The 12,432-nt window shown below is 37.0% G+C and overlaps 1 protein-coding gene across 1 annotated transcript in view; it reads right to left on the reverse strand.

Moving 5' to 3' along the window:
* The window catches only part of LOC137246074 (adenylyl cyclase X E-like), a 61,763-nt gene that overhangs the window by 6,840 nt on the left and 42,491 nt on the right, over positions 1–12,432 (reverse strand). Inside the window, exon 13 of the mRNA XM_067777172.1 lies at positions 123–274. Within this exon, the coding sequence (XP_067633273.1) occupies positions 123–274 (152 nt within the window). The remainder of the gene's footprint in view (positions 1–122; positions 275–12,432) is intronic.

Below are 12,432 nucleotides of genomic sequence, written 5' to 3' on the forward strand. Positions count from 1 at the left end.
TTGAGCTACAAAATGGCATATTCAAAATAATTCAGAGAACTTCAAATAAAAAGCTCGAAATTTTCAATAACACCACCTAAACCTTTACTTTGTTCATCAGCTTATGCTCTTCAGTTACTTACCACTTCATCGAAATCGCAAATAATTTCATTCAAAAGTCTCATTCCCACAGTTGTAATGTCATAATTTAGAATGGTTGCAAACATTACAGCTACATTGGTGTATTCCTCATAATACAATTCGTCCGACAGCTGGTGTTCCATGTAAATATCGACTGCATAAAAATGAAAATAAAAAAGGAAAATATAGTCAAATTTCGAATTTTCATTGGCAACAGTTTTTCATTTATATTTAGGACAGGTAAAAGAGCAACTCGGTGCATGAGCCCCACTAGCAGAACGGTAAGTTATATTTTCAACTCTGCGTTAGATTCAAATATGAGATTAAACTCAGACAAATTTTAAATTAACTCGGAGTTAAAAAGATAATTTTCCGTTATGCAAGTGGCTCTGAAAAAAAAACACCTAATATCGGCTTACAAATTGAAAACTCTCTACCTCTTAACTGGTTCTAAATGAAGTCTGGATCCGGTTTTTATACTCAGCTGGGCAGAGCTCACAGAGTATATTAATTTTGATTGGATAACAGTTGGTTGTACAGGTATAAAGGAATCGAGATAGATATAGACTGCCATATATAAAAATCATCAGTATCGAAAAAAAAATTTGATTGAATCATGCCCGTCCGTCCGTCTGCCCGTTAACACGATAACTTGAGTACATTTTGAGGTATCTTGATGGAATTTGGCATGTAGGTTCCTGGGTACTCATCTCAGATCGCTATTTAAAATGAGCGATATCGGACTATAACCACCCCCACTTTTTCGATATCGAAAATTTCGAAAAACCGAAAAGTGCGATAATTCATTACCAAAGACGAATAAAGGAAGGTGGGTTGACCTCATGACGCAGAATAGAAAATTAGTAAATTTTGGATAATGGGCATGGCAAAAGAAGGTAACTTCAAAGTTTTGCAGGCTGTAATTTGGCAGTCGTTGAAGATATCATGATGAAATTTGGCAGGAACCTTACTCCTATTACTATATGTGTGCTAAATAAAAATAAGCAAAATCGGATGAAGAACACGCCCACTTTAAAAAAATTTTTTTTAAGTCAAATTTTAACAAAAAAATTGAATATCTTTGCAGTGTATAAGTAAATTATGTGAACATTCAACTCCAGTAATTATATGGTGCAACAAAATACAAAAATAAAAGAAAATTTCAAAATGGGCGTAGCTCCGCCCTTTTTTATTCAATTTGTCTAGAATACTTTTAATGCCACAAGTCGAACAAAAATCCACCAATCCTTGTGAAATTTGGTAGGGGCATATATTCTATGACGGTAACTGTTTTCTGTGAAAATAGGCGAAATCGGTTGAAGTCACGCCCACTTTTTATACACAGTCGACCGTTTGTCCTTCCGCTCTGCCCTTAACACGATAACTTGAGCAAAAATCGATATATCTTTACTAAACTTAGTTCACGTACTTATCTGAACTCACTTTATCTTGGTGTAAAAAATGGCTGAAATCCGTCCATGACCATGCCCATTTTTTCGATATCGAAAATTACGAAAAATTTTAAAAATGCTATAATTCCATACCAAATACGAAAAAAGGGATGAAACATGGTGATTGGATTGGTCTCTTGACGAAAAATATAACTTTGGAAAAAACTTTGTAAAATGGGTGTGACACCTACCATATTAAGTAGCAGAAAATGAAAAAGTTCTGCAAGGCGAAATCAAAAGCCCTTGGAATCATGGCAGACATACTGTTCGCGGTATTACATATATAAATAAATTAGCGATAACCGACAGATGATCTTCTGGATCACCCTGGTCCAAATTTTGGTTGATATCTCGAAAACGCCTTCACATATACAACTACCACCACTCCTGTTTAAGACCCTCATTAATACCTTTCAGTTGATACCCATATCGCACAAATAGATTCTAGAGTTACCCCTGGTCCACCTTAATGGCGATGTCTCTAAAAGGCTTCCACCTATAAAACTAAGGCCCACTCCCTTTTAAAATACTCAATCTGGCAACGTCAAACTGCTTGGTTATGTTTTGTTTTGTCTGTGATTTTTTTACTAAATAAAAATTATTTGTGGATATTTTTCGATTTTTTCCGTGTTAATTTTGATTTGAAATATCTTGTGTGCTGCAGTGCTTTGCTCAAAACAATAAATGTGTTTGAATTGTACTAAATTTATTCAAAGCTACATGCACTAAATTCTTTGCCTTTTGCATATTTTATTTTGTTGCTTTTTGTCGCTTTTTATACCTTTCATGAAAATGAAATGGTATATTAATTTCGTCACGAAACCGAAAATTGTAAGTCCTTAAAGGAAAATAGATAGACCCACCATTAAGTATACCGAAATAATCAGGTTGAAGAGCTGAGTTGATTTAGCCATGTCCGTCTGTCCGTCTGTCTGTTTGTATGCAAACTAGTCCCTCAATTTTTGAGATATCTTGATAAAATTTGGTGAGCGGGTGTATTTGGGTGTCCGATTAGACATTTATCGGAACCGACCGGATCGGACCACTATAGCATATATCCTCCATACAACCGATTTTTCAGAAAAAGAGGATTTTTGTAATATCTTACCCAATTTAACAGATTGAAGCTTCAATCTTCACCATATACTTTCGTATATTGCACATATTGTTGCCTGAAAAAATTGATGAGATCGGTTGTATATATAGTATATATCCCCCACAACCGATTTTTCAGATAAGGAACTTTTCGTAATTACTGCCCCATTTTAAGAGCTAGAGGCTTCAAATTTCAACGAATGCTTAGGTATATAGCATATATTGTTGTCTGAAAAAATCATAAAGAGCGGTGGTATATATAGTATATATATGGTGGTATATATAGTATATATATACATATATTTTGGCAAATTTTAGCCCCATTTTAACAGCTAGAAGCTTCAAATTTCACCGAATACTTACGTATATAGCATATATTGTTGTCTGAAAAAATCATAGAGATCGGTTGTATATATAGTATATATCTCATACAACCGATTGTTCAGATAAGAAACTTTTCGCAATTTCTACCCCATTTTAACAGCTATAAGCTTCCAATTTCACCGATTGCTTACATATATAGCATATATTGTTGTCTGAAAAAATCATAGAGATCGGTTGTATATATAGTATATATCTCATACAACCGATTGTTCAGATAAGAAACTTTTCGCAATTTCTACCCCATTTTAACAGCTATAAGCTTCAAATTTCACCGATTACTTACCTATATAGCATATACTATTGTCTGCAAAAATCATAGAGATCGGTTGTATATATAGTATATATCTCATACAACCGATTTTTCAGATAAGAAACTTTTCGCAATTTCTACCCCATTTTAACAGCTAGAAGCTTCAAATTTCACCAAATGCTTACGTATATAGCATATATTATTGTCTGAAAAAATCATAGAGATCGGTGGTATATATAGTATATATCTCATACAACCGATTGTTCAGATAAGAAACTTTGCGCAATTTCTGCCTCGTTTTAACAGCTAGAAGCTTCAAATTTCACAAAATGCTTACGGATATAGCATATATTGTTGTCTGAAAAAATTATAGAGATCGGTGGTTTATATCTTATACACTTCATACAAACTGTCATTTTTGCCCCTTTTTTATGGCTAGAAACTTCAAAATTCATCAAATTTCATCAAATAGTTACGTTTACGTCATATATTTTTGAAATACGTGATTCGTAGTCATAGTTTTTACATGCAGACCACAAAAAACGTGAAGCTTTGCATCCTCACACAGATTACCTACCTATTTTTTATTTTATATTTATCTTAAAAATCGTTTAGATATGTTCAAATTTCACTAAATGCTTACGTGTATAGCATATATTGTTGTCTGAGAAAATCATAGATACCGGTGGTATATATAGTATATATCCCATACAACCGATTGTTCAGATAAGAAACTTTGCGCAATTTCCTCCCCGTTTTAACAGCTAGAAGCTTCAACTTTCACCAAATGCTTACGTGTATAGATTATATTGTTGTCTGAAAAAATCATAGAGATCGGTGGTATATATAATATATATCTCATACGACCGATTGTTCAGATAAGAAACTTTGCGCAATTTCTGCCCCGTTTTAACAGCTAGAAGCTTCAAATTTCACAAAATGCTTACGGATATAGCATATATTGTTGTCTGAAAAAATTATAGAGATCGGTGGTTTATATATTATACACTTCATACAAACTGTCATTTTTGCCCCTTTTTTACGGCTAGAAGCTTCAAAATTCATCAAATTTCATCAAATAGTTACGTTTTCCTCATATATTTTTGAAATACGTGATTCGTAGTCATAGTTTTTACATGCAGACCACAAAAAACGTGAAGCTTTGCATCCTCACACAGATTATCTACCTATTTTTATACTCAGTTGAGCAGAGCTCACAGAGTATATTAAGTTTGATTGGATAACGGTTGGTTGTACATATATAAAGGAATCGAGATAGATATAGACTTCCATATATCAAAATAATCAGGATCGAAAAAAAATTTGATTAAGCCATGTCCGTCCGTCCGTCCGTCCGTCCGTCCGTCCGTCCGTTAACACGATAACTTGAGTAAATTTTGAGGTATCTTGATGAAATTTGGTACGTAGGTTCCTGAGCACTCATCTCAGATCGCTATTTAAAACGAACGATATCGGACTATAACCACGCCCACTTTTTCGATATCGAAAATTTCGAAAAACAGAAAAAATGCGATAATTCATTGTCAAAGGCGGTTAAAGCGATGAAACTTGGTAGATGGGTTGACGTTATGACGCAGAATAGAAAATTAGTAAGATTTTGGACAATGGGCGTGGCACCGCCCACTTTTACAAGAAGGTAATTTAAAAGTTTTGCAAGCTGTAATTTGGCAGTCGTTGAAGATATCATGATGAAATTTGGCAGGAACGTTACTACTATCACTATATATGTGCTAAAGAAAAACTAGCAAAATTGGATGAAGAACACGCCCACTTTTTAAAAAAAAATTTTTTTTAATTCAAATTTTAACAAAAAATTTAATATATTTACTGTATATATGTAAATTAAGTCAAAATTCAACTCCAGTAATGATATGATGCAACAAAATATAAAAATAAAAGAAAATTTCAAAATGGGCATGGCTCCGCCCATTTTCATTTAGTTTGTCTAGAATACTTTTAATGCCATAAGTCGAACAAAAATTTACCAATCCTTCTCAAATTTGGTAGGAGCATAGATTCTGTGACGGTAACTGTTCTCTGTGAAAATGGACGAAATCGGTGGAAGCCACGCCCAGTTTTTATACACAGTCCACCGTCTGTCCTTCCGCTCGGCCCTTAACACAATAACTTGAGCAAAAACCGATATATCTTTACTAAACTTAGCCCACGTACTTATCTGAACTCACTTTATCTTGGTATAAAAAATGGCCGAAATCCGACCATAACCACGCCCACTTTATTGATATCGAAAATTACGAAAAATGAAAAAAATGCCATAATTCTATACCAACTACGAAAAAAGGGATGAAACATGGTAACTGGATTGGTTTGTTGACGCAAAATATAACTTTGGAAAAAACTTTGTAAAATGGGTGTGACACCTACCATATTAAGTAGAAGAAAATGAAAAAGTTCTACAAGGCGAAATCAACAGCCCTTGGAATCTTGGTAGGAATACTGTTAGTGGTATTGCATATATAAATAAATTAGCAGTACCCGACAGATGATTTTCTGGATCACCTGGTCCACATTTTGGTCGATATCGCGAGAACTCCTTCACATATACATCTAAGGGCCACTCGCTTTTAAAACCCTCATTAATACTTTTAATTTGATATCCATATCGTACAAACACATTCTAGAGTCACCCTGGCCCACCCTAATGGCGATATCTCGAAAAGGCTTCCACCTATAGACCTAATGCCCACTTCCTCTTAAAATGCTCAGTAACAACTTTCGTTTGATACCCATATCGTACAAACATTCTAGAGTCACCCCTGGCCCACCCTAATGGCGATATCTCGAAAAGGCGTCCACCTATATACCTAATGTCCACTCCCTCTTAAAATGCTCAGTAACACCTTTCGTTTGATACCCATATCGTACAAACATTCTAGAGTCACCCCTGGCCCACCCTAATGGCGATATCTCGAAAAGGCGTCCACCTATAGACCTAATGCCCACTCCCTCTTAAAATGCTCAGTAACACCTTTCGTTTGATACCCATATCGTACAAACATTCTAGAGTCACCCCTGGCCCACCCTAATGGCGATATCTCGAAAAGGCGTCCACCTATAGACCTAATGCCCACTCCCTCTTAAAATGCTCAGTAACACCTTTCGTTTGATACCCATATCGAACAAACATTCTAGAGTCACCCTTGGTCCACCTTTATGGCGATATCTCGAAAAGGCGTCCACCTATAGAACTAAGGATTACTCCCTTTTAAAATACTCATTACCGCCTTTCATTTGATACCCATATCGTACAAACACATTCTAGAGTCACCCTGGCCCACCCTAATGGCGATATCTCGAAAAGGCGTCCACCTATAGACCTAATGCCCACTCCCTCTTAAAATGCTCAGTAACACCTTTCGTTTGATACCCATATCGTACAAACATTCTAGAGTCACCCCTTGCCCACCCTAATGGCGATATCTCGAAAAGGCGTCCACCTATAGACCTAATGCCCACTCCCTCTTAATTTGCTCAGTAACACCTTTCGTTTGATACCCATATCGTACAAACATTCTAGAGTCACCCTTGGTCCACCTTTATGGAGATATCTCGAAAAGGCGTCCACCTATAGAACTAAGGATTACTCCCTTTTAAAATACTCATTACCACCTTTCATTTGATACCCATATCGTACAAAAACATTCTAGAGTCACCCCTGGCCCACCCTAATGGCGATATCTCGAAAAGGCGTCAACCTATAGACCTAATGCCCACTCCCTCTTAAAATGCTCAGTAACACCTTTCGTTTGATACCCATATCGTACAAACATTCTAGAGTCACCCCTGGCCCACCCTAATGGCGATATCTCGAAAAGGCGTCCACCTATAGACCTAATGCCCACTCCCTCTTAAAATGCTCAGTAACACCTTTCGTTTGATACCCATATCGTACAAACACATTCCAGAGTCACCCCTGGCCCACCCTAATGACGATATCTCGAAAAGGCGTCCACCTATAGACCTCATGCCCACTCCCTCTTAAAATGCTCAGTAGCACTTTCGTTTGAGACCCATATCGTACAAACATTCTAGAGTCACCCTTGGTCCACCTTTATGGCGATATCTCGAAAAGGCGTCCACCTATAGAACTAAGGATTACTCCCTTTTAAAATACTCATTACCATCTTTCATTTGATAACCATATCATACAACCACATTCTAGAGTCACCCCTGGCCCACCCTAATGGCGACATTTCGAAAAGGCGTCCACCTATAGACCTAATGCCCACTCCCACTTAAAATGCTCAGTAACACCTTTCATTTGATTCCCATATCGTACAACTAGAGACACCCCTGGTCCACCTTTATGGCGATATCTCGAAACGGCGTCCACCTATGGAACTAAGGATCACTCCTTTTCAAAATACTCATTTGCAGCTTTCATTTGATACCCATATCGTACAAACATATTCTAGAGTCACCCCTGGTCCACCTTTATGGCGATTTCTCGAAAAGGCGTTCACCTATAGAACTAAAGCCCATTCCCTTTTAAAATACTCATTATCACCTTTCATTTGATACCCATATCGTACAAACACATTCTAGAGTCAGCCCTGGTCCACCTTTATGGCGATATCCCTAAATGGCGTCCATCCATAGAACTATGGCCTACTCTCTCTTAAAATACTCTTTAATACCTTCCATTTGATACACATGCCATACAACCACATTCCAGGGTTACCCTAGGTTCATTTTCCTACATGGTGATTTTCCTTATTTTGTCTCCATAGCTCTCAACTGAGTATGTAATGTTCGGTTACACCCGAACTTAGCCTTCCTTACTTGTTTATTTTATATTTATCTTAAAAATCGTTAAGGTATGCAGATCTGTTCACTATATATTTCTTATCTTATACATCCGATTATTCGGAGATTACGAACGGGATAAGATTATTGTTCAGCCCCATTCATGAAAGGTATGAAGTCTTCGGCACAGCCGAAGACAGTCCCGTTCTTACTTGTTTAATATTGCAATTGTTGTTGTGTGCTTACTTGTGTTCTTCACTCTTTCACAGCTGTTGCCCTTTTAGTTGCTGTCATATATACAGTGCCTTTAAAACTGTTTCGTTGTTGTTCTGTCCTAAATTTGGCCTATCTGCATACATTTTTATAAGCTTTTTCTGTCTGTGTCTGCCCATTCCGCCCTCCCGCCCTCTTCACTTTTTCCTGATCCTTTTATTCACTCCTCCCTCCGTCTTTTTCGCTTCATCTCCATCTTTGTCTCATTCTATATCTTTCTCAATCTCCTTCTCTCTTTTCTCTTCTCTTAATTTCTTCTCATTCTTCTGCATCCCTTATTGCCTCTCCCAGAGGGTGGTATGTATTTCATTCCAGTCCCAGCCCTAGTCCCACTCCGAGTCTTAGTCCCAGTCCTAGTCCTAATCCCAGTCCCAGTCCGTCCCTCGATAATATATTACTCTGTACTAAAGCACTCATTAACAGCTTTAATTTGATATCCATATTGTATAAACACTGTCTAGGCATTCACTGGCCCACGTTTTGGCCTATATCTCGAGACCCTAGTCACCCATGAAAATTACCCTCTATTAAAGCACCCATCAACAGCTTTCGTTTGTTATCCATATTCTATAAACATATTCTAGGGGTACTCCGGTTGACGTTTCGGCCTCTATCTCGAGACCCTGTACGTCGATGGCAACCAAACCTATGTAGTAACCACCGCGTGAGATTTACGCACCTTGTGTGAAAGTTTGAACAAAATCGACTGACGCATCTCTTCAAACACCGGCGACCAACTAACACACATTTTAGCCTTTCTTTTTATATGTGTAGATTTTTATTGTTCACACTTCACTATAATATTAAAACGAAATGCAGATTTTCGTTGCTTTTGAAATTCGGCTTAAAAATTGCACATGGAACAACTAAAGACTCTCCTGAATTAAAAAAATGTCATAGTACCTCTAAATCGCGAACCCCCTCAGAAACCCCGGGCCCGGGGCCAATCCCCCCCCCCCCCCCCCCCTTCTTGGCGGGCCTGGTTATGTGCTATACTTGATATCATTTGCTGTAAAATTTTTTATTGATAAGCACGTTGTTTAATTAAAAACCAACCAATTACACGGAAGTATATCCGCACCACCTGAAAATGTAAGTGCCGGTGCGTATACGTAACATTTTATTTTAACGTATAAACAAATCAAAAAAATTGCAATAAAATAATATTGCGACTATAAACTGAGATATAACCTATCCTATATGTCAAGTTAGATCGAACTACAAAAGAGTGGAAAACAAATTCAAAATCGGTTCAGTAATTTAGGAGTACATAGGGAACAAACATAGTGACAAGTGATTTTTATGTATTAAGATTAAATTTATTCTTTAATTATGTTGCTTGAGGGTGTTTATGAAAACTGCTCAGTTAAAAATGAATCTCAGCGTCTAGAATGTTGGTTATGTGATAGTGTCGCTCATGTTGAATGTGCTGGATTTATCGGAAGAGTGGTTGACTATATCAACAAGGGAATAGGGCTTCGCTGGGCATGTCCTAAGTGCAGGGCGACTGACGTGGAGCTCTTCAAGTTGCTTAGTACCACTCGAAAAGCATTCGAAGAGATTGGAAAAGAGCTCCGAATCTTAAATAGAAAGTTTGCTAAGCATGAAGAGGCCTTTAAGTCCTTTAAGTGCCTTGATGCGTCCCCAAAGCCCGCAAACAAGAAAACCGCAGACAAGAAAACCACAAAAAAACGCACGTACCCGGATGAAACCTTGGCGATTAATCCGGTGTCAGTCTCTGCACCTTAACCCTTGGTAACTCCAATGACTTGCTCGATCTTAATTCGCCATACCTTGAACTGGATAATGACACTAGACGTATGACCAGGTCTAAAACGGCGTCATTTAAAGAGAACATTTTTAAATAGTAAAAATGTGGTCGTGGTCCGCTCTTTTCCCTTATTTGAAGGGCTGAATTCTTCTTTGAGAAATTTGGTATAACAGCTGTTATACGAGGTGAAATGTCAGAAGTCAGAATCTGACTGTAGTCAGAAACTTCGAACGCCGATATCTATTTTTTGGAGGCTAATTTCGAAAAACGGAGATAGTACTTTGTTTACTTAAGCCTAAGTGGGTTTTGTCCAATACCAGAAAAAAAGTTAATTTTGCCGCATAGTGTTATTATTATAAATACGAAACAACAGGTTTGACTCACTTATTTAATTTGACTTCCCCTACTTACGATATTTGGCATATCTTTATTAACTTTTTAATGCAAACCCTAACAAGTTAAGAAGGCTAAGTTCGGGTGTAACTGAACATTACATACTCAGCTGAGAGCTTTGGAGAAAAAATAAGGGAAAATCACAATGTAGGAAAATGAACCTAGGGTAAATCTGGGATGTGTTTGTGTGACATGGGTATCAAATGGAAGGTATTAAAGAGTATTTTAAAAGAGAGCGGGCCATAGTTCTATAGGTGGACGCCATTTAATGATATCGCCATAAAGGTAGACCAGGGCTGACTCTAGAATTGGTTTGTACGATATGGGTATCAAATTAAAGGTATTAATGAGGGTTTTAAAAGGGAGTGGTGGTAGTTGTATATGTGAAGGCGTTTTCGAGATATCGACCAAAATGAGGACCAGGGTGACCCAGACCAGGGTGACCCAGACCATCATCTGTCGGGTACCGCTAATTTATTTATATATGTAATACCACGAACAGTATTCTTGCCAAGATTCCAAGAGCTTTTGATTTCGCCCTGCAGAACTTTTTCATTTTGTTCTACTTAATATGGTAAGAGTCACACCCATTTTACAAATTTTTTCTAAAGTTATACTTTGCGTCAATAAACCGATCTAATTACCATGTTTCATCCCTATTTTCGTATTTGGTGTAGAATTATGGTATTTTTTTTCATTTTTCGAAATTTTCGATATCGAAAAAGTGGGCGTGGTCATAGTCGGATTTCGGCCATTTTTTACACCAATACAAAATTAGTTCAGATAATTACGTGAACTGAGTTTAGTAAAGATATATCGATTTTTGCTCAATTTACCGTGTTAACGGCCGAGCGGAAGGACAGACGGTTGACTGTGTATAAAAACTGGGCGTGGCTCCAACCGAGTTCGCTCTTATCACAGAAACAGTTGTCGTCCTAGAATCTAAGCCCCTACCAAATTGCACAAGGATTTGAAATTTTTTGTTCGACTTATGGCATGAAAACTATCCTAGACAAATTAAATGAAAAAGGGCCAAGCCACGCCCATTTTGAAATTTTCTTTTATTTTTGTATTTTGTTGCACCATATCATTACTGGAGTTGTATGTTGACATAATTTACTTATATACTGTAAAGATATTAACTTTTTTTATACTCAGTTGAGCAGAGCTCACAGAGTATATTAACTTTGATTGGATAACGGTTGGCTGTACAGGTATAAAGGAATCGAGATAGATATAGACTTCCATATATCAAAATCATCAGTATCGAAAAAAAATTTGATTGAGCCATGTCCGTCCGTCCGTCCGTCTGCCCGTTAACACGATAACTTCAGTAAATTTTGAGGTATCTTGATGAAATTCGGTACGTAGATTCCTGGGCACTCATCTCAGATCGCTGTTTAAAATGAACGATATCGGACTATAACCACGCCCACTTTTTCGATATCGAAAATTTCGAAAAACCGAAAAAATGCGATAATTCATTGCCAAAGGCGGTTAAAGTGATGAAACTTGGTAGATGGGTTGACGTTATGACGCAGAATATAAAATTAGTAAGATTTTGGACAATGGGCGTGGCACCGCCCACTTTTACAAGAAGGTAATTTAAAAGTTTTGCAAGCTGTAATTTGGCAGTCGTTGAAGATATCGTGATGAAATTTGGCAGGAACGTTACTACTATGACTATATAAGTGCTAAATAAAAATTAGCAAAATTGGATGAAGAACACGTCCACTTTTTAAAAAAATTTTTTTTTTAATTAAAATTTTAACAAAAAATTTAATATCTTTACGGTATATAAGTAAATTAAGTCAAAATTCAACTCCAGTAATGATATGATGCAACAAAATACAAAAATAAAAGAAAATTTCAAAATGGGCGTGGCTCCGCCCATTTTCATTTAGTTT

This window comes from Eurosta solidaginis, chromosome 3 (assembly GCF_040869045.1).
Source record: "Eurosta solidaginis isolate ZX-2024a chromosome 3, ASM4086904v1, whole genome shotgun sequence".
Classification (NCBI taxonomy): domain Eukaryota; kingdom Metazoa; phylum Arthropoda; class Insecta; order Diptera; family Tephritidae; genus Eurosta; species Eurosta solidaginis.